Genomic DNA, 24,354 nt, shown 5'->3' with positions numbered 1-24,354 from the left:
TGAGGTCTTCTTCAATTTCTTTCTTCAGTGTCTTGAAGTTCTTATTGTACAGATCTTTTACTTGCTTGGTTAAAGTCACACCGAGGTACTTTATATTATTTGGGTCTACACTCTATTCTATACCTATTATCCTTAGGTTTGATCTTCTCATTGAGTCCTGGATTTCCTGTATGTTTTGGAGCAGTAGCTTTTTCCGCTTTACATTATCTTTGACAGTTGAGTCAATGATTTCTATGGAATCTTCTGCTCCTGAGATTCTCTCTTCCATCTCCTGTATTCTGTTGGTGAAGCTTGTATCTACAGCTCCTTGTCTCTTCTTTTGGTTTTCTATATCCAGGGTTGTTTCCATGTGTTCTTTCTTGATTGCTTCTCTTTCCATTTTTAATTCCTTCAACTGTTTGATTGTGTTTTCCTGGAATTCTTTCAGGGATTTTTGTGTCTCCTCTCTATGGGCTTCTACTTGTTTATTTATGTTTTCCTGGAATTCTTTCAGGCATTTTTGCGATTCCTCTCTGTAGGCTTCTACTTGTTCTCTAAGGGAGTTCTTCACGTCTTTTTGAAGTCCTCCAGCATCATGATCAAAAATGATTTTTAAACTAGATCTTGCTTTTCTGGTGTGTTTGGATATTCCATGTTTGTTTTGATGGGAGAATTGGGCTCCGATGGTGCCATGTAGTCTTGGTTTCTGTTGCTTGGGTTCCTGCGCTTGCCTCTCGCCATCAGATTATCTCTAGTGTTACTTTGTTCTGCTATTTCTGACAGTGCCTAGACTGTCCTATAGGCCTGTGTGTCAGGAGTGCTGTAGACCTGTTTTCCTCTCCTTCAGTCAGTTATGGGGACAGAGTGTTCTGCTTTCGGGCGTGTAGTTTTTTCTCTCTGCAGGTCTTCAGCTGTTCCTGTGGGCCTGTGTCTTGAGTTCACCAGGCAGCTTTCTTGCAGCAGAAAAGTTGGTCTTACCTGTGGTCCCGAGGCTCAAGTTCGCTCGTGGGGTGCTGCCCACGGGCTCTCTGCAGCGGCAGCAACCCTGACCTGTGCCGCCCCTTCCGGGAGCTTCAGTGCACCAGGGTTCCAGATGGTCTTTGGCTTTTTCCTCTGGCGTCCGAGATGTGTGTGCGGAGAGCAGTCTCTTCAGGTTTACCAGGCTTGTCTGCCTCTCTGAAGGTTTAGCTCTCCCTCCCACGGGATTTGGGTGCAGAGAACTGTTTATCTGGTCTGTTTCCTTCAGGTTCCGGCGGTGTCTCAGGCAGGGTTCTTGCCGCTCCTGGGCCCTCCCCCACGGGAGCCCAGAGGCCTTATACAGTTTCCTCTTGGGCCAGGGATGTGGGCAGGGGTGAGCAGTGTTGGTGGTCTCTTCCGCTCTGCAGCCTCAGGAGTGCCCACCTGACCAGGCGGTTGGGTCTCTCTCTCTTATTCTGCTTAGCTGAAGACCTGTAGAGAGGAAAAACTACACGCCCGAAAGCAGAACACTCTGTCCCCATAACAGGCTGAAAGAAAACAGGAAAACAGGTCTACAGCACTCCTGACACACAGGCCTATAGGACAGTCTAGCCACTGTCAGAAATAGCAGAACAAAGTAACACTAGAGATAATCGGAAAGCGAGAGGCAAGCGCAGGAACCCAAGCAACAGAAACCAAGACTACATGGCACCATCGGAGCCCAATTCTCCCACCAAAACAAACATGGAATATCCAAACACACAGAAAAGCAAGATCTAGTTTCAAAATCATATTTGATCATGATGCTGGAGGACTTCAAGAAAGACGTGAAGAACTCCCTTAGAGAAACACAGGAAAACATTAATAAACAAGTAGAAGCCCATAGAGAGGAGACACAAAAATCCCTGAAAGAATTCCAGGAAAACACAATCAAACAGTTGAAGGAATTAAAAATGGAAATAGAAGCAATCAAGAAAGAACACATGGAAACAACCCTGGATATAGAAAACCAAAAGAAGAGACAAGGAGCTGTAGATACAAGCTTCACCAACAGAATACAAGAGATGGAAGAGAGAATCTCGGGAGCAGAAGATTCCATAGAAATCATTGACTCAACTGTCAAAGATAATGTAAAGCGGAAAAAGCTACTGCTCCAAAACATACAGGAAATCCAGGACTCAATGAGAAGATCAAACCTAAGGATAATAGGTATAGAAGAGAGTGAAGACTCCCAGCTCAAAGGACCAGTAAATATCTTCAACAAAATCATAGAAGAAAACCTCCCTAACCTAAAAAAAGAGATACCCATAGGCATACAAGAAGCCTACAGAACTCCAAATAGATTGGACCAGAAAAGAAATACCTCCCGTCACATAATAGTCAAAACACCAAACGCACAAAATAAAGAAAGAATATTAAAAGCAGTAAGGGAAAAAGGTCAAGTAACATATAAAGGCAGACCTATCAGAATCACACCAGACTTTTCGCCAGAAACTATGAAGGCCAGAAGATCCTGGACTGATGTCATACAGACCCTAAGAGAACACAAATGCCAGCCCATGTTACTGTATCCTGCAAAACTCTCAATTGACATAGATGGAGAAACCAAGATATTCCATGACAAAACCAAATTTACACAATATCTTTCTACAAATCCAGCACTACAAAGGATAATAAATGGTAAAGCCCAACATAAGGAGGCAAGCTATACCCTAGAAGAAGCAAGAAACTAATCGTCTTGGCAACAAAACAATGAGAAGAAAAGCCCACAAAAATAACCTCACATCCAAATATGAATATAACAGGAAGCAATAATCACTATTCCTTAATATCTCTCAACATCAATGGCCTCAACTCCCCAATAAAAAGACATAGATTAACAAACTGGATACGCAACAAGGACCCTGCATTCTGCTGCCTACAGGAAACACACCTCAGAGACAAAGACAGACACTACCTCAGAGTGAAAGGCTGGAAAACAACTTTCCAAGCAAATGGTCGGAAGAAGCAACTTGGAGTAGTCATTCTAATATCAAATAAAATCAATTTTCAACTAAAAGTCATCAAAAAAGATAAGGAAGGACACTTCCTATTCATCAAAGGAAAAATCCACCAAGATGAACTCTCAATCCTAAATATCTATGCCCCAAATACAAGGGCACCTACATACGTAAAAGAAACCTTACTAAAGCTCAAAACACACATTGCACCTCACACAATAATAGTGGGAGATTTCAACACCCCACTCTCATCAATGGACAGATCATGGAAACAGAAATTAAACAGAGAGACGTAGACAGACTAAGAGAAGTCATGAGCCAAATGGACTTAACAGATATTTATAGAACATTCTATCCTAAAGCAAAAGGATATACCTTCTTCTCAGCTCCTCATGGTACTTTCTCCAAAACTGACCATATACTTGGTCAAAAAACGGGCCTCAACAGGTACAGAAAGATAGAAATAATCCCATGCATGCTATCAGACCACCACGGCCTAAAACTGGTCTTCAATAACAATAAGGGAAGAATGCCCACATATAGGTGGAAATTGAACAATGCTCTACTCAATGATAACCTAGTCAAGGAAGAAATAAAGAAAGAAATTAAAAACTTTTTAGAATTTAATGAAAATGAAGGTACAACATACCCAAACTTATGGGACACAATGAAAGCTGTGCTAAGAGGAAAACTCATAGCGCTGAGTGCCTGCAGAAAGAAACAGGAAAGAGCATATGTCAGCAGCTTGACAGCACACCTAAAAGATCTAGAACAAAAAGAAGCAAATACACCCAGGAGGAGTAGAAGGCAGGAAATAATCAAACTCAGAGCTGAAATCAACCAAGTAGAAAGAAAAAGGACCATAGAAAGAATCAACAGAACCAAAAGTTGGTTCTTTGAGAAAATCAACAAGATAGATAAACCCTTAGCCAGACTAACGAGAGGACACAGAGACTGCGTCCAAATTAACAAAATCAGAAATGAAAAGGGAGACATAACAACATATTCAGAGGAAATTCAAAAAATCATCAGATCTTACTACAAAAACCTATATTCAACAAAACTTGAAAATCTTCAGGAAATGGACAATTTCCTAGACAGATACCAGGTACCCAAGTTAAATCAGGAACAGATAAACCAGTTAAACAACCCCATAACTCCTAAGGAAATAGAAGCAGTCATTAAAGGTCTCCCAACCAAAAAGAGCCCAGGTCCAGACGGGTTTAGTGCAGAATTCTATCAAACCTTCATAGAAGACCTCATACCAATATTATCCAAACTATTCCACAAAATTGAAACAGATGGATCACTACCGAATACCTTCTACGAAGCCACAATTACTCTTATACCTAAACCACACAAAGACACAACAAAGAAAGAGAACTTCAGACCAATTTCCCTTATGAATATCGACGCAAAAATACTCAACAAAATTCTGGCAAACCGAATCCAAGAGTACATCAAAACAATCATCCACCATGATCAAGTAGGCTTCATCCCAGGCATGCAGGGATGGTTTAATATACGGAAAACCATCAACGTGATCCATTATATAAGCAAACTGAAAGAACAAAACCACATGATCATTTCATTAGATGCTGAGAAAGCATTTGACAAAATTCAACACCCCTTCATGAAAGAAGTCCTGGAAAGAATAGGAATTCAAGGCCCATACCTGAACATGGTAAAAGCCATATACAGCAAACCAGTTGCTAACATTAAACTAAATGGAGAGAAACTTGAAGCAATCCCACTAAAATCAGGGACTAGACAAGGCTGCCCACTCTCTCCCTACTTATTCAATATAGTTCTTGAAGTTCTAGCCAGAGCAATCAGACAACAAAAGGATGTCAAGGGGATACAGATTGGAAAAGAAGAAGTCAAAATATCACTATTTGCAGATGATATGATAGTATATTTAAGTGATCCCAAAAGTTCCACCAGAGAACTACTAAAGCTGATAAACAACTTCAGCAAAGTGGCTGGGTATAAAATTAACTCAAATAAATCAGTTGCCTTCCTCTATACAAAAGAGAAACAAGCCGAGAAAGAAATTAGGGAAACGACACCCTTCATAATAGACCCAAACAATATAAAGTACCTCGGAGTGACTTTAACAAAGCAAGTAAAAGATCTGTACAATAAGAACTTCAAGACATTGAAGAAGGAAATTGAAGAAGACCTCAGAAGATGGAAAGATCTCCCATGCTCATGGATTGGCAGGATTAATATAGTAAAAATGGCCATTTTACCAAAAGCAATCTACAGATTCAATGCAATCCCCATCAAAATACCAATCCAATTCTTCAAAGAGTTAGACAGAACAATTTGCAAATTCATCTGGAATAACAAAAAACCCAGGATAGCTAAAGCTATCCTCAACAATGAAAGGACTTCAGGGGGAATCACTATCCCTGAACTCAAGCAGTATTACAGAGCAATAGTGATAAAAACTGCATGGTATTGGTACAGAGACAGACAGATAGACCAGTGGAATAGAAATGAAGACCCAGAAATGAACCCACACACATATGGTCACTTGATTTTTGACAAAGGAGCCAAAACCATCCAATGGAAAAAAGATAGCATTTTCAGCAAATGGTGCTGGTTCAACTGGAGGTCAACATGTAGAAAAATGCAGATCGATCCATGCTTATCACCCTGTACAAAGCTTAAGTCCAAGTGGATCAAGGACCTCCACATCAAACCAGACACACTCAAACTAATAGAAGAAAAACTAGGGAAGCATCTGGAACACATGGGCACTGGAAAAAATTTCCTGAACAAAACACCAATGGCTTACGCTCTAAGATCAAGAATTGACAAATGGGATCTCATAAAACTGCAAAGCTTCTGTAAGGCAAAGAACACTGTAGTTAGGACAAAACGGCAAACAACAGATTGGGAAAAGATCTTTACCAATCCTACAACAGATAGAGGCCTTATTTCCAAAATATACAAAGAACTCAAGAAGTTAACCACAGGGAAACAAATAACCCTATTAATAAATGGGGCTCAGAGCTAAACAAAGAATTCACAGCTGAGGAATGCCGAATGGCTGAGAAACACCTAAAGAAATGTTCAACATCTTTAGTCATAAGGGAAATGCAAATCAAAAGAACCCTGAGATTTCACCTCACACCAGTGAGAATGGCTAAGATCAAAAACTCAGGGGACAACAGATGCTGGCGAGAATGTGGAGAAAGAGGAACACTCCTCCATTGTTGGTGGGATTGCAAACTGGTACAACCATTCTGGAAATCAGTCTGGAGGTTCCTCAGAAAATTGGACATTGAACTGCCTGAGGATCCAGCTATACCTCTCTTGGGCATATACCCAAAAGATGCCCCAACATATAAAAAAGACACGTGCTCCACTATGTTCATTGCAGCCTTATTTATAATAGCCAGAAGCTGGAAAGAACCCAGATGCCCTTCAACAGAGGAATGGATACAGAAAATGTGATACATCTACACAATGGAATATTACTCAGCTATCAAAAACAACGACTTTATGAAATTCGTAGGCAAATGGCTGGAACTGGAAAATATCATCCTGAGTGAGCTAACCCAATCACAGAAAGACATACATGGTATGCACTCACTGATAAGTGGCTATTAGCCCAAATGCTTGAATTACCCTAAATGCCTAGAACAAATGAAACTCAAGACAGATGATCAAAATGTGAATGGTTCACTCCTTCTTTAAAAGGGGAACAAGAATACCCTTGGCAGGGAAGAGAGAGGCAAAGATTAAAACAGAGACTGAAGGAACACCCATTCAGAGTCTGCCCCACATGTGGCCCATGCATATACAGCCATCCAATTAGACAAGATGGATGAAGCAAAGAAGTGCAGACCGACAGGAGCCGGATGTAGATCGCTCCTGAGAGACACAGCCAGAATACAGCAAATACAGAGGCGAATACCAGCAGAAAACCACTGAACTGAGAATAGGACCCCCGTTGAAGGAATCAGAGAAAGAACTGGAAGAGCTTGAAGGGGCTCGAGACCCCATATGTACAACAATGCCAAGCAACCAGAGCTTCCAGGGACTAAGCCACTACCTAAAGACTATACATGGACTGACCCTGGACTCTGACCTCATAGGTAGCAATAAATATCCTAGTAAGATCACCAGTGGAAGGGGAAGCCCTGGGTCCTGCTAAGACTGAACCCCCAGTGAACTAGACTGTTGGGGGGAGGGGGACAATGGGGGGAGGGTGGGGAGGGGAACACCGATAAGAAAGGGGAGGGGGGAGTGGGATGTTTGCCCGGAAACTTGGAAAGGGAATAACACTCGAAATGTATATAAGAAATACTCAAGTTAATAATAAAAAAAAAAGAAAAAAAATCATCAGATCTTACTATAAAAGCCTATATTCAACAAAACTTGAAAATCTACAGGAAATGGACAATTTCCTAGACAGATACCAGGTACCCAAGTTAAATCAGGAACAGATAAACCAGTTAAACAACCCCATAACTCCTAAGGAAATAGAAGCAGTCATTAAAGGTCTCCCAACCAAAAAGAGCCCAGGTCCAGACAGGTTTAGTGCAGAATTCTATCAGATCTTCATAGAAGACCTCATACCAATATTATCCAAACTATTCCACAAAATTGAAACAGATGGATCACTCCCGAATTCCTTCTATGAAGCCACAATTACTCTTATACCTAAACCACACAAAGACCCAACAAAGAAAGAGAACTTCAGACCAATTTCCCTTATGAATATCGACGCAAAAATACTCAATAAAATTCTGGCAATCCGAATCCAAGAGTACATCAAAACAATCATCCACCATGATCAAGTAGGCTTCATCCCAGGCATGCAGGGATGGTTTAATATACGGATAACCATCAACGTGATCCATTATATAAACAAACTGAAAGAACAAAACCACATGATCATTTCATTAGATGCTGAGAAAGCATTTGACAAAATTCAACACCCCTTCATGAAAGAAGTCCTGGAAAGAATAGGAATTCAAGGCCCATACCTGAACATGGTAAAAGCCATATACAGCAAACCAGTTGCTAACATTAAACTAAATGGAGAGAAACTTGAAGCAATCCCACTAAAATCAGGGACTAGACAAGGTTGCCCACTCTCTCCCTATTTATTCAATATAGTTCTTGAAGTTCTAGCCAGAGCAATCAGACAACAAAAGGAGGTCCAGGGGATACAGATTGGAAAAGAAGAAGTCAAAATATCACTATTTGCAGATGATATGATAGTTTATCTAAGTGATCCCAAAAGTTCCACCAGAGAACTACTAAAGCTGATAAACAACTTCAGCAAAGTGGCTGGGTATAAAATTAACTCAAATAAATCAGTAGCCTTCCTCTACACAAAAGAGAAACAAGCCGAGAAAGAAATTAGGGAAACGACAATGGGAATGGATGCAGAAAATGTGGTACATCTACACAATGGAATATTACTCAGCTATCAAAAACAACGACTTTATGAAATTCGTAGGCAAATGGTTGGAACTGGAAAATATCATCCTGAGTGAGCTAACCCAATCACAGAAAGACATACATGGTATGCACTCATTGATAAGTGGCTATTAGCCCAAATGCTTGAATTACCCTATATCCCTAGCACAAACGAAACTCAAGACGGATGATCAAAATGTGAATGCTTCACTCCTTCTTTAAATGAGGAAAAAGAATACCCTTGGCAGGGAAGGGAGAGGCAAAGATTAAAACAGAGACTGAAGGAACACCCATTCAGAGCCTGCCCCACATGTGGCCCATACATATACAGCCACCCAATTAGACAAGATGGATGAAGCAAAGAAGTGCAGACCGACAGGAGCCGGATGTAGACCGCTCCCGAGAGACACAGCCAGAATACAGCAAATACAGAGGCGAATACCAGCAGAAAACCACTGAACTGAGAATAGGTCCCCTGTTGAAGGAATCAGAGAAAGAACTGGAAGAGCTTGAAGGGGCTCGAGACCCCAAAAGTACAACAATGTCAAGCAACCAGAGCTTCCAGGGACTAAGCCACTACCTAAAGACTATACATGGACTGACCCTGGACTCTGACCTCATAGGTAGCAATGAATATCCTAGTAAGAGCACCAGTGGAAGGGGAAGCCCTGGGTCCTGCTAAGACTGAACCCCCAGTGAACTAGACTGTTGGGGGGAGGGCGGCAATGGGGGTAGGGTTGGGAGGGGAACACCCATAAGGAAGGGGAGTGTGGAGGGGGATGTTTGCCCGGAAACCGGGAAAGGGAATAACACTCGAAATGTATATAAGAAATACTCAAGTTAATAAAAAAAAAAAAAGAAAGAAAAAAAAAAAGAACTATGCGCTGAATATCCGTACAACCTAGGTAGGTGATTGAGGGACCAGGGGGGTGTAGGGCAGTTTTGAAGGAGGCAGAGACAAAAGGTAGTAAAGAGATAAAGTAGAAAGTAGAATAGGAGGATTAATTAAGGGAGAAAGGAAGGGCTGGGTAAAGGAGGGAATATAAGAAGGACAACTTGGAAAGCCACATGGAAACCTACTACTGATGAAGTTTCCTAATGTGTGAAGTGTTATATCGCAATATATATTTAAATGGAGTTACCATATGATGAGTAAGACAGTGCTCCAACTAGAAATCATACTACTAAGTAAAATCTCTAGTACTAGGATAGGTTACATATTTGTGGTGGTTTGAATATGCCTGGCCCAGGGAGTGGCATTATTAGGATGTGTGGCCCTATTGGAGGAAGTGTGTCACTTTGGGGTTGGGCTTTGAGACCCTCTTCCTAGCTGCCTGGAGACAGTCTTCTAACAGCCTTCAGATCAAGATGTAGAGCTCTCAGCTCCTTCAGCACCATGCCTGCCTGGACACTGCCAAGCTTCCCACCTTGATGATAATGGACTGAACCTCTGAACCTGTAAGTCACCCCAATTAAATGTTGTCCTTATAAGAGTTGCCCTGGTCATAGTGTCTCTTCACAGCAATAACAACCACACTACGACAGTATTCTTGAGTCATTGGCCCAAGGGTTTCTACAGCTGCCACCCCAGAACTTCGCATACCAATGCTATTGGTTACCACAATCCTATTGCTGAAGTCACCACACACTTATGTCATTGAACATGGAAAAATCAAGCTGATATCCAACAAAAGCTTTACTTGTTCTGACTAACATTCATAGTGATGTCATTACCCATGTTACCACATGAGACAATCACCAGTCTCACACAGTTATAGACCCTGTGACCTACAATTATGACCTGTCTGCAAGATAGACTGGTACAATAGTGACATAAGGATTATGGGAATAATCAAGTTCTGAAACAGAAGCCATAGCTGACACAATTAATGTGGCCAAGACCTGTGATTAGTTTCACAGTTGGCCATGGAGCTATCTGCAATTTATATCCCAAAAGGAGGAGAAAGTCAGTTTTCTCCAATGAAGGAACACTTAGTACACTCTAGGGTGGGCTACATACTCAGGAGAAACTGACAAACACAAACTTGGCTCTATATTTTTTATATGCCTTTTGGCTGGTTTGGTTTGGGTTGGGTTGGTTTAGTTTGGTTTGGGTTGGTTTGATTTGGTTTGAGAGAGGGAAGAAACATAATACTGGATGGTAGGATGGGGAAGATCCAGGAAGAGTTAGGGGAGGAAGACAATATGATCAAATGATGTTGTTTTTTTCTTTTCTTTTCTTTTTTTTTTTTTTTTTTGGAGCTCAGGACCGAACCCAGGGCCTTGCGCTTCCTAGGCAAGCACTCTACCACTGAGCTAAATCCCCAACCCCACAATGTTGTTTTTAAAACCAGAGAAATTGAACTAAGATCAGGAATCATCAGAGAAAGGTCTGGAAGAGCTTGAAGGGGCTCGAGACCCCATATGAACAACAATGCCAAGCAACCAGAGCTTCCAGGGACTAAGCCACTACCTAAAGACTATACATGGACTGACCCTGGACTCTGACCTCATAGGTAGCAATGAATATCCTAGTAAGAGCACCAGTGGAAGGGGAAGCCCTGGGTCCTGCTAAGACTGAACCCCCAGTGAATGTGATTGTGGGGGGAGGGTGGTAATGGGGGGAGGATGGGGAGGGGAAGCCCATATAGAAGGGGAGGAGGAGGGGTTAGGGGGATGTTGGCCCGGAAACCGGGAAGGGGAATAATAATCGAAATGTAAATAAGAAATACTCAAGTTAATAAAGATGGAAAAAAATAAATAAATAAAAGAAATTCCCACATTCAAAAAAATAAAAAAATAAAACCATAGAAATTGCAAAAGCTTATGAGCTGCATGGCAAAAGAAATAACTGAGTGGAAAGCCAGCCTACAGAATGGGATAAACTCTCTGCTACTCATCTGGCAACACTGTAATATGTAGAATGTACAAAGGACTCGATTCGAAAACGTAAACAACAAAAGAACAAACCATCTAATCGGTAAGTAGGCAAGCAAGTTGAATAGACAGTTGTACCCAGAAATACAAAAGGCCGATAAATACATGGGAAAACAATTTCAACATCTTTGGCAATAAAGGAAGCAGAAATCAAGATTAAGTTGAAATTCATTCCATTTAGAATGTCTGTTATCGAGGCAAACATCACATGCTTGGAAGAATAAGAAAGTGCCTGTGGAGGCTCCATGCCCAGTGTAGGGAGCTGCCAGGGTGGGGAGGTGGGAGTGGGTGGATGGGCAGCACCCTCACATAAACAGGGGGAGGGGCTGGGATAGGAAGTTTGCACAGGGGAAACCAGGAAGGGGGATAACATTTGAAGTGTAAATAAATATCCAATAAAAAAGAATAATAAGGTGATAGAGAGGAAGGAACCATTTATACTGCTGGTAGGAATCTAAGTTAGCCTAGGAACTATGGAAACGTGACATACCAATATAATGGAGTAATATTCTCCCATAAAAAGGAATGAGCCATTAGCACATGCCCAAAAATTTGAGCAAAAAAAATTTGAGCAAAACAAAAATTATTGAACAAAATATACTGAATGAGAGGAGCCAAGCAACAAAGGATATATATTGTATGGTTCTATTTATTTCAACTATCCAGAATTTTTAAAAAAGCCAAGGAGATAGAAAATAGATGAGTGTCTGTCAGAAGTAGATGAAAAATATGCAAGAAATAATTGCTTAGTGAACACAATTTATCTCAGGGTGATTCAACGATTATACAATTAGCTAATATGAGCACTGTATGAAAATGCGAATGTATCGAAATCACTGGACTATGCACTGTAAGATTTATGTGTGTGTGTCTATTTGTGCCTCTGTGGGGGCTGGTACATGCACACATATGTGCAGGTACCCACCGTGTTATATTCCCAGAGCTGAACGTACAGGTGTCTGTGAGCTGCCTGATGTCGGTGCTCAGAACCAAATTCAGGTTCTCTCTGCAAGAGTAGCGAGTGATCTCAAACACTGAGCCATCGAGGACCTGAATTATACATTGTACATTTTAAGTGGTTAAAATTATTAACGTTTTTTGTAAAAGAAAAACTCAATAGATATCGATTTCCCAAAATACAAAACCAGCTGGGAATTCAACTCAATAGAGAAATGAGTGTCTCTTAAATATACTGCATGAAGCACTGAAAGTTCTTCCTCAGGTTTCTTTTTCTTAACCCCTACACCTGAAATCGATCCCCTAAGAATATCAATAAAAATTTAACTTCTGACCTCCATCATAAACTCACATCACCAGGTATAAAAACACATTCCTGTAATCCTAGCATTGGGAGATTGAGGCAGGAGGATGGTGATCTTGAGGCCAACATGCAATACAAGACAAGACCCTATTTCAAAATGGAGGCATCAATGAATACATGGTTATAATTTTGTGCTTTTTAATTATATGTCTGTATGTGGGTATGTGCACATGAGTGTCCATGCCTACAGGGGCCAGAGGCATCAGAATCCCCAGGAGCTAGAGTTACAGGCGGTTGTGACCCACCTGATGTGGGTGCTGGGAATTGAACTCAGGTTCTTGAAGAGCACCATTAACTGCTGAGCCCTCTTTCTGATCCAATAAATGCATGATTTAAAACAATCAAAATTATTCTTTGGAAAAAAAAACTATACCTGTCCTCCAGGTACTGGCTCCAGGATGAGATGTTGACTTACTCAAGACACAGAATCCAAAGATGTTGATTCCCTGTCATGGTGATGCAGTGTTGCCGTGTGTCTTACATTGTCTTCCCATGTGCTCTGTATCGTTTCTGTTGTTGCTGCTAGGTAGGGAACTCAGGCTTCGCACATGCTGACTGCACATTCTGCCACTGAACAACTCCTTATTCTCCCACAGCTTTTGAATCATCTCTAGATTACACACACCTAAAACAATGTCAATTCTATACAAACTGTATTTTGGTTATCTGTGCAATTTGAGAAGGACAGAAAAAGTGTCTACATGTTTAATTTAGCACAGATATTATTTCTTTACCAAGAAGATCCGAGATGTGATGGCTTAGGAGCTAGTTCAGTCAGTAGCATGTTTGCTATACAAACACAGGGACCAGAGTTCAGACCAACACACCCCGCATGGAAGGCAGAATCGGTGGTACACATCTAAAATTCAACAGTGGGGACTATAATTCAGACAGATCCCTGGAGTTCACTGGCCAGCCAAGCTAGCTTAATTAGTGAGCTCCAGGTAGAGTGAGGGAGAGAGCCTGTTCCAGAACAAAGTGGACAGAGACTGAGGAAAACACTGATACTAACCTCTGGTCTCCAAATATATGCATACACACTTGTCCACAAGACATTATTGTACACACACATGAATAAACATACATCAACATACATACACATATACATACACACACACACACACACACACACACACACACACACACACACAATCTATGTTTAGTTAAAACCACAGGTGCAAAACAGGTAGGTATCAAGAGCCACCCACGTGCAAGTTTCTCCCTTTTTTCATTTATAATTAAAAACTGTATTATTGATATATATATACTAATGCATATATATATGTATATATGTCGGGATGCTGTGTGTGCTTGTGTGCATGTATGTGTGGGTGTTTGTGTGTGTGTGAGTGTATGTATCTTTCCATCCTAACATACAGCAGATACAAATAAAAAAAAGATGCACTTCACTGAAAATCTAAATTTCAGATCTGAAGCAAACCCATATATGGTTTCAGTACTGAATTTACTACTGGCTAAAATTTCAGGGGAAACAATTATGGTTTTAAAGAAACTTAAATGAAAGTAGAACTCAAACTATTAGACTTTTCTAAAATGTTTTTAGTGATTTAAAAAATGTCATTTTCAAAACTTCAAAGAACACAGTAACCTAGTGGGGTTTTTATTTGTTTTTTGTTTTTGCTTTTTTTTAGCACAATGCTTTACTTTTTATTTCTGTGGGGTTTTAATTTTAATTAATTAATTTATTTTACATCCTGACTACAGTTTTCCCTTTCCCCTCTCCTCTCAGTCCTTTCTCCCTCTCCTCCTCATCCACTCCTCCTCTCTTTCTCTTCAGAAAAGGGGGGACCAAGTGTTTTTTTAAGTATTAAGATGTATTAAATATTAGTTTACTATTACTTCATCTCTTTAAAAGTATTAGCTTTAGAGTATTAAAGTTCTTCTAAATGCTACTCATTACTTCTATATATAATACTTCTTAAAAGTATTAGGTATTTGCATTTTAAAAACTGTCAATTAGACAATAACACAAATGTGTAAATAACACTGATTTTAAATAATGGGAGGCTGCCAAGATGACTCAGTGGGTAAAAGCACATAAGCCAGACGACCCAAGTTCAATCCTCAAAACCCCCATGATAGAAGGATAGTGTACCATGTGAGTGTGCTTGCAAACACACACACATGCACATTTGCATGCATGCACATATACTCGCACATACACAATACATGAATTAATAAATAATAATGAACGCATCTCTTCCTCTAGGAGATGGTGCTAACAGTGTATTGCCAACAACTTTTTACTAATGTTAATGAATTTATGCTGCTAATTACTATATATCATGTCACAGTTTATAATACAAAAGCAATCCATTTTAAAAATAATAGATTGTTGAATATGTTTTTCATTTTAAGAACATACTCATTAAGTAAGACATTTCCATTTGAATCATTTTATTGCCTAGCTAAGTGTCTTAGTCCGGGTTTCCATTGCTGTCAACAGACACCATGACCAAGGTAACTTTTATAAAGGACAACATTTAATTGGAGCTGGCTTACAGGTTCAGTCCATTATCATCAAGGCAGGAGCATGGCAGTACCCAGGCAGGTATGGTGCTAGAGAAGGAGCTGAGAGTTCTACATCTTGATCTGAAGGGAGCCAGGAGAAGACTAGCTAGGCAGTTAGGAGGAGGGGCTCAAAGCCACCCACACAGTGACACACTTCCTCCAAAAGACCACACCTACTGCAACAAGGCCACACCTCCTAATAATACCACTTTCTGGGCCAAGCATATTCAAATCACCACACTAAGGTAAACATATATCTTCTCTTTCCACGTGTTTATATAGACAGTATTTTGCCAATCACAGGACATGAAGAGAATGGTGGTGACCTATGGGCCACTCAACAAAGACCACAAATAACTGCAGTGCTCTTAGGCCAGTTTGGAGAAAACATAATTATCACAGTTTTACCAAGTGCCTAAAGTGAATTCCAAGAAACTAATGACAATGTTGCTCACCATTGTTTCTAAAGTATGCTTCTGCTAATTTTTTTTAAAATCATTAAAAATAATTCAACTGCTTTGCAGTTAATGAAAACAATGACATATGGTCCCCAACCTATCCTGCCTGCAAAATGTGCAGGGCCTATGGTGGCTCAGAAGCCACCAACTGCCCAACCAACCAACCCATAGACTGACCTAACTTGAGACCAAAGTCACCAGAGAGAGCTCATGCCCCACATTGTCTGGATGCCCAGTATCAGGAAGCTGGATGGCTCAGAAAAAAAAAATGAAAATAAAAAGTCAATGATATCCTACTACACTCAGATCATTGCCTATCCCAGTCATCATGAGAGAGGTTTCCTCCAGAAGCTGATGGGAGCAGATGGAGAAGCCTACAGTCAAACATTAGGCAGAGCTTGGAGGACCCCAGAGAAGACTGACAGAGAGGACTGTAGGAGCCAGAGGGGTCAAGGACAGCAGGAGAACATGGCCCACAAAATCAACTGAGGAATTCACAGAGACTGAAGCAGCAATGGGGCAAAGGTCTGTGCTAGGTCTTCTATGTCCATGCTGTGGTCATTAGCTTCTGTGTCCATGACGTGGCTGTTAGCTTGCTGTTTTTGTTTGGACTCCTAACAGTGGGAGCAGGGTGTCTCTGACTCTTTGGCCCGCTCATGGAACCCTTTCCTCCTACCAGGCTGCCTCATCCAACCCTGGTGTGAGAGTTCATGCCCAGTCTTATTGCATCTGGGAGGTCTGCTCTTTTCTGAAGGAAAACCAAGGAGTGGATCTCAGGGATGTGGGGAAGACTGGGAAGAGTGGGGGGAAGGGAGGCTGCAGTCGGGGTGTATTGCATGAGAGAGGAATTTTTTACAAAGAAAAAAAGAAGGTAAAATAGAATAAAACTTTAAAAATAAGATAAAAATAATTAACCAAATAATCAAAACAGAAGTTGAGTGATTTTTAGAATGTACTACCTTATGAAGCATGTTTTCTATTGTTCTCATGTGATTAGCGACACATTCTTTGTCTCTAGAAAAAAGGAAAGAAAAGATTAAGTGTGAGTATAACCCAAGTCTTTTTACATTTGTTTACACTTTAGTCTAAGTCACTAATACTAGCTCTTTGATTTCCCTTTTAAAACACAAAATTTGATTCCACAGAGGTGGCCTGGTGAATGGAGTGCTCTCTCTCTCTCTCTCTCTCTCTCTCTCTCTCTCTCTCTCTGTGTGTGTGTGTGTGTGTGTGTGTGTGTGTGTGTGTGTGTGTGTCAGGATCCAGATCCCCAGCACACATGTGAGAAGCCTTGATGGCAGCCTGTAATTCCAGTCCTCACAAGGTAGACTCAGGCTCCTGGTCAAGCTGGGAAGCATGGCCAGAGGGACCTGGTGAGCTCCAGGCTCAATGAAAGACCTTGTCTCAACAAACGGATGGGAAGCAAACCCAGAAGAGACGCAGCATCAACCTATGGTTGTCATAAACAGCCCTCCCACCCTCCTGCCCTCCTTCTCCGTACCCCCCATCTCTCACATGCACAGATACACACACACACACACACACACACACACACACACACACACACGTGTGGAAAGGGTATAAAATCTAAACGTAGTCACTGGTATATGTCACACTAACTCCTAAGCTCACTTATTCTAAACTGGGGGAAGGACTGTAAGTTGAGAGAATGGAACAGATAAAGAGACCATGATTATATTATTCATAATTTCAGATGTTCTGGAAACACAAGACATTCTTCACATCTTTAATTGGTGGCAGAGTGTGGTAGGTAGTGATGCTGGGTAAAATACCATCACCTTCTTTGCGGTCCTTCCATGGTGCCATAATTAAAACCCTCTCTGACCTGACAAGGCCGGTGCGGTTGTGAGTTCTCTTTTTGGCCTGTGTATGTAACTCAGCTTTCACAATGAAATACAAACTCTTAGTGAAAATGCCGAAGACTAGACTTTAATAATGGTAATCAGGCCCTTGGAAATGAGCCATGCAAACCCGAGTCCCAAGTTAACTGCCGCACTGTAAAAACAATGTAAACCTGCTGGAAATCAGTCTGGAGGATCCTCAGAAAATTGGACATTGAACTGCCTGAGGATCCAGCTATACCTCTCTTGGGCATATACCCAAAAGATGCCCCAACATATAAAAAAGACACGTGCTCCACTATGTTCATTGCAGCCTTATTTATAATAGCCAGAAGCTGGAAAGAACCCAGATGCCCTTCAACAGAGGAATGGATACAGAAAATGTGGTACATCTACACAATGGAATATTACTCAGCTATCAAAAACAATGACTTTATGAAATTCATAGGCAAATGGTTGGAACTGGAAAATATCATCCTGAGTGAGCTAACCCAATCATAGAAAGACATACATGGTATGCACTCATTGGTAAGTGGCTATTAGCCCAAATGCTTGAATTACCCTAGATGCCTAGAACAAATGAAACTCAAGACGGATAATCAAAATGTGAATGGTTCACTCCTTCTTTAAAAGGGGAACAAGAATACCCTTGGCAGGGAAGAGAGAGGCAAAGATTAAAACAGAGACTGAAGGAACACCCATTCAGAGTCTGCCCCACATGTGGCCCATGCATATACAGCCATCCAATTAGACAAGATGGATGAAGCAAAGAAGTGCAGACCGACAGGAGCCGGATGTAGACCGCTCCTGAGAGACACAGCCAGAATACAGCAAATACAGAGGCGAATGCCAGCAGCAAACCACTGAACTGAGAATAGGTCCCCCGTTGAAGGAATCAGAGAAAGAACTGGAAGAGTGAAGGGGCTCGAGACCCCATATGTACAACAATGCCAAGCAACCAGAGCTTCCAGGGACTAAGCCACTACCTAAAGACTATACATGGACTGACCCTGGACTCTGACCTCATAGGTAACAATGAATATCCTAGTAAGAGCACCAGTGGAAGGGGAAGCCCTGGGTCCTGCTAAGACTGAACCCCCAGTGAACTAGACTGGTGGGGGGAGGGCGGCAATGGGGGGAGGGTTGGGAGGGGAACACCCATAAGGAAGGGGAGGGGGGAGGGGGATGTTTGCCCGGATACCGGGAAAGGGAATAACACTCGAAATGTATATAAGAAATACTCAAGTTAATAAAAAAAAAAAAGAAAAAGAAAAAAAAAAACAATGTAAACCTGAAGGCTACATAACCCTGTGGTCACGCACCTACGAATGTCATGTTCTGTGACACTCAGGGCTAACAACTTTGTCTCTTCACTTGATGCAAGATCAAGAAAATACAACAAATCTGAGTTAGTCAAGCTTACATTTCTAGAAGGAAAAATTATATACACATTTAATGTGGAGATGCAATGTTACATAGCTGTATAATTTACAAAAAAAGAGAAAAAGACTATTAACTAGATATTCAAGCAAGCCAAGATTTGTACTTTGGAATTCACCTTCTCATCCTACATAGGTGATGTCATCAGCCCAGAAGCAATAGGTGCTGCTGCTCTAAGTCACAGAAGATGCACTACTCTGAGATTTACAGGCTTTACCCTGTGACTTATAGAGCACAGTCACACATGCAACTTGTATCTAACAGGGGTCTGTCTCAAAATGTTAATTGATATTTTCACATTTTTGTGAATTAAAAATTGTAAAAACAAACAGGGAATTAATCCGAATCATATGTTTCTTCAATTCTTTCTTTTATGCTGCTCAACAAAATCCTGTCTTAAAGATGTCCATAAACCTTGTCGTGGGGAAACAGACAAGAGTTTAATAGACCTGTCCAATTTGCATTTCAGAACGTATGCATGTGCACTTGTTACGTGGCAAAAGGGAAGCGCGCTCTGCGTTTACATAGCTGTTTGTGTTGAAGTGGTATTTTACTATAGCCTGTACCTACACAAGCTTAAATGGATTTCCATGATCAGCATGTTTTAGCTGCATTTTAAGGCTGGGATGCACATACTGACTGTATACCAACATTTCCTTATGGAAATATTACTAGTCATATCAGCAGAACCTACAAAGCCAGGCCGGGAGCCAGTGTAACAGAAGGTGATAAGGGATAAATCATATAGAAACAAATAACGCAACTATGGGAAACTTTAAATGAGCAGCTCTAAGCTCTGCATTAATGAAAACATGCTTTCAAACCTGTGACCGACGCTGGCACCAGAGATGCATAATCTGAGGTGATAGAGAAGCGTGTGCTTTCAGGGCTCCTCAATAAAATATACACTTAGCGTGTTGAGTTAAGAGTGTTTTTTTTTTTTTTGAGGGTATATCAGAGAGTTTCAAAGAGAGACAGCCGCACTTTTGTTCTCTAGCACTGTATTATCCAGGGCTAAAACCCGGAGCATGAAAGTAAGAATTGATCTTTTGTCCGTTTCAAGTGATCTCCCCACGGCCCGAATGCTCACTTGGCCGCCATGCGGAGAGCACTCTCTGCATCACGGATGTTCTCCTCCAGTCGACGCTTGTCCTGCTCCAGCTGGGTGAGATGTCTATTGAGCTGACGTAGAGATTGATCTTTCCTTCTGAGCTCCATCTTTGCCTCGGAGAGACTCTGCGAGCAGACAGGAAACAGAGCCACTTGTCAGCCCTGATAATTAACTTCAATTTATGCCATAGGCTATTAGACAAAGGAGAACACAGCCTGGCTGAGAAGGAGAGTTGGGTCAAGCTTTAACAAATTTCCTGCAAATTTTCTACATATTTGCTGATTAGAAATGAGAACTATACTGTTTTGAGAAATATTTGGCTACAAAACATAATTCTATTTTATTGTGTTAAGTAAAACAAACAAACCATTTATTACTAAAAAAATTCTTATTACAGGAATCTGTAAGTCCTTTTTTAATGGTGAAAAAGTAAAGAGTAGGTGGGACAAAGGCACATAAAGGTTAGGATCTATTGACCCTAGACGTGACTAAGTGCTATCAGAAGCCACAGGAGTGTGCAGCTGAGGGAAGGGAACCAGGATGCCAGGTGACACGGTGGGCTCACGTGTGACACGGTGGGCTCACGTGTTCTTATAACAGAGTTTCTCTGAAAGACCGTTATACACATGTCAGTAGATGGATGGGACTCACTGGCTTCCTAACAAATAACTGTCACATCAAGGCTAACCACATAAGTCCACTCAGCATGTTCTCATGAGCATGCTTTAACTAGTGAGACAGTTAATACTGGCATTCATGATGAGTTAGGGTTTATCAGTGCTTTCCTAATCACAGAAGCACACACTCTGTGGACTCACAGTTCTCAAGTACCAGCTTAGAATAGAAATTCCAGCATACAACTGCACAACTTTTTTGAAGGGTTAAAAGAAAAAAATATTAGAATGAGAAAGAATTTTAAGGAATATTTTCTAGAGTAGGTTGCCAAGTAGTATGGGAGTCAGACGATCTGAACACCAAAACTCTGCTCGTCCCTTGTCCTATAAAATTTCTAAAATAAGCTTATCAAACAGGTTTTACAATTGGATTTGTTGAAGAGTCATCAAACAACTGACTACACATACTTCTGTTTTGGTCTTGTACCCAGTTCAGTCACACACGAACATATACAGAGTGGTTCACAGCCCATGATGAAGAAGCGATGTGCTAGTATTTCATTCTTGAAACTCTCCTCTTAATATAGTCACAATGATAGTATAAAACCTAAGCCACTCAGGCGAGCTAAGGCAATAATTCCAAATGATTGGAAATTGAAAGCAATCAGGTCAAAATGCTACAAGCTCTTAAATTCAGTAATTCATTCTCATTCAAGTTACTACTATACATACAAACAAACATCAAAAAATAGTAATCTGACAACAATAGTTACTCATTAGATACTTAAATTTATTTTCAAACTTTAATAGATCCTTAAGAAAATTGTAAAGTTGACCAGTGGGTACTGCACGATCATCAAATAGAAGACATTCCGGTGGTCTATTGTACATAAGTAACAGCAATACACTGCACTTTTTAAGCTAAAAACTGAATTGAGTATTTCTCCTACCAAAAAATGGTAAGTACTGGGAAGACAGGTGGATTCCATATGATTTAAGCATTACTTAATGTATACATGTACTGAGACATCCCATATTACTATAGAAGCTGTGCCTTTATATCATTTATTTGAAAAAGAATATTCACCAAGGAAATATTCAAACAATGTTGAAAGACAACAAATAACAGATTCTTTTATTTAAAAAAATCCAATTCTAGTAATTTTGCTAAGATACTTAAAGGCACTGAAGTATCAAGGGAGTCTTTGTTTATAAAACAAAACCTACTTGGTTTAAACTTGTATTTCTGATACATCCCAAGCAATTGAAAAGGGCTATGTTTCTACCTCAGTTAGCATAAAGCTTTAACTCTTCTTCCAAAAAGAATGATAAACATGTGCCAAGCCATTCAAACCGCTGTGCTCAGTAAGCCCTAGGACTGGAGCGTGTACCTGTGAACGGGCCATCAGGGTTTTTAACATACAGTTCAGCCTTGCCAGTCCAATCTGAAAGAGCCCATACGTTTGCTTCATTTTTAAACCACACTGGCCTGTTCAACAATCTATGCTCTAACAGTCACAGAAGATATAACCCAGCGACATAACTTTCAGACAGCCAAAGTGACTCAAGGCCATTATTTCAAGTTTGTCTCACAAGAGCTACGATGGGCCATCAGACCCCACTAAAGCTTGGCCTGTCTCAGAGCTGTGGGACATGAACACTTACCTAGGACCTTGAATGTAAAATTAAAACAGAAAACTTTTATTTTTTTCACTAGAAACTGTTATTTTACGTTTCTGCTTAGAATTCTCATTTTAAAGAGCTGGGGGAGGGGGACTAACCCAGGAAATCTATAAATACCAATACGCCCTACAGTTCATGCAAATGTGTGTAAACCACAAAAATATAAAAAGTGGGTCAAAAATATGTCTTCACCCTAATACTAACCTTTCTGATCAAAAATTGGAGTCGTTTTAAAAATTCTGTGCTCTAGTTAAAGCTAATTTTATGTCTAACATATACATGCACGTGAGTGTATTTCACGTATAAGATACACACCCGGCCTGTAAAGTTTTGAGTTGTGCCGTTCTCCTCTCCTGCACAGATTCACCTAATTAAAACCCACGATAAAGTTTATGGGCTCTAATATCTCCAGCTGAATGACTGCAACCAAGAGGGTGTGCCTCTGGGCAGCGAGGCAGCAATGATAGGCAGCAGGTTGGCCACTAATTTCTCGGTCAGGCTAGACTGTGAAAGTGTGATGTTCTGATACCCGAGGAACTGTTCAGGAGAGAATAGGATAAATCAAGTTTAATAACTCTGCTCCTAATTGTTCCCCCAATGCTCAACTCTAATTACTTGGAGAACTCTCCTGACTGTCACCTGATATTAAGTTGTTGGAGGCTGAGCCTGGAACAGGGAGATAATCAATAAACATTTAGTGGGGAGAAGAATGAAGATCCTGTTAAGCAGTGGGAACCTGCAGCACCCAAAGCCCTTCTGCTCATGAGAAAACCTGTGGGACAGCCATAGTGATTGCAAAGCAATAATCCAAAGCCCTGCTGTTAGGCCCGAGGCCTGTCGGCAGCCGCACATGTGAGGGAAAAGGTTAACGCGGTCACCCTAATTACAGCCCACTCTCACATGCTTCATATAGGAGCGAAGACAAGCCAATTAGGTAGAAAGGAAGATAAGGGAAGTTTTATTTGTATACTAATTAAACCCCTGATGAAATTAAAGGAAAAACATACAGCTCTGTAATTGTGTCTGAGAAAGGTCACTCCGGGTTCAGTTATCAGAACGGCACAGCCTTGAGATACTTCACTTAATCCACAATACAGCCCTCATTTTGTACTCAGGTCTTAATATTTACCAAAAAAAAGGAAAAGAAAAGAAAAGAAAACTCAAAGCCTGATACTGAACTTATCTTAAGTGGTGTGGTGAATAATTTGAGCTGTTAGCAAGTTAATGTTACGTATTATAATAAGAGTCTTTTAAAAGGTAAAAAGTATTCTGCTGACCCAAGAACTCATGTGCCAGTATTTTCATCAAAGACTCTCCTTTTTATTTCAAATCCAAACATGCTTGAAAGCAAGTCCTGAAATTCTATCTCATCTACTGCATCTTCACGGTATTTCTTCTCAGCCAAGACTCATCTTTGTGGGCACCTCTCATGATCCAAGAGGAAAACAGCCAATGCTTGCTTCCAGGAAATACGGACACCATTCATGCCTGACTATCCCCTCCATTGGTCACAAAAAGTTATTTCCTGGTAATACGAGCAAACAAAGCACAGGATGGACACCAAGAAGACAGATGATACAGAGGACCTGGGGAAAATACACAGTAGCTGAGATATTAAACACCCCACATATTTTTAAATACTTTTAACTTATACTTTCTGTGATAAACATGTTACTACTAAACAAGGACATAAATTATTTTAAATCATCCATAATTTTGTAGTTCTAAATTTGTTTATTAAGGCTAACTATTCAATTATGACTATAAACAGAAATTACATTGCTTTGCCCTAAAAACACATTTTGTGTATAAAAAAAAGATATGTTGAGATATAGTTCACATATTACTCAATTAGTCCTTTGTAAAATTTATAGAGTTTTGAAGCTATCACTATAAGTTGTTTTTATATTCTTTCCTTTAAGAAAAACTATCCAAAAATATGGTGCCTTAATATAGTATATCTAATTATTTCAGCAAACTCTAATTTAAAGCTTATAATCTTGGTAAGTGTTTTTAAATTT

General features: G+C 40.5%; 1 protein-coding gene across 14 annotated transcripts in view; it reads right to left on the bottom strand.

The window, feature by feature from the left end:
• Window positions 1-24,354, bottom strand: part of Ccdc171 (coiled-coil domain containing 171) — a 483,978-nt gene that overhangs the window by 243,826 nt on the left and 215,798 nt on the right. For 10 of the 14 annotated variants that reach the window (XM_039110657.2, XM_039110659.2, XM_063288312.1 and 7 more), the window contains 2 exons: window positions 20,016-20,161; window positions 16,586-16,640 (listed from right to left, as the gene is read on the bottom strand). In XM_039110657.2, coding sequence (XP_038966585.1) covers window positions 16,586-16,640; window positions 20,016-20,161 — 201 coding nt within the window. The remainder of the gene's footprint in view (window positions 1-16,585; window positions 16,641-20,015; window positions 20,162-24,354) is intronic. The other 4 variants (XM_063288317.1, XM_063288316.1, XM_063288315.1 and 1 more) reach the window with 2 other exon arrangements.

The sequence above is a fragment of the Rattus norvegicus genome, chromosome 5 (assembly GCF_036323735.1).
Source record: "Rattus norvegicus strain BN/NHsdMcwi chromosome 5, GRCr8, whole genome shotgun sequence".
Classification (NCBI taxonomy): Eukaryota; Metazoa; Chordata; class Mammalia; order Rodentia; family Muridae; genus Rattus; species Rattus norvegicus.
This window is presented reverse-complemented; position numbering and strand designations above follow the sequence as displayed.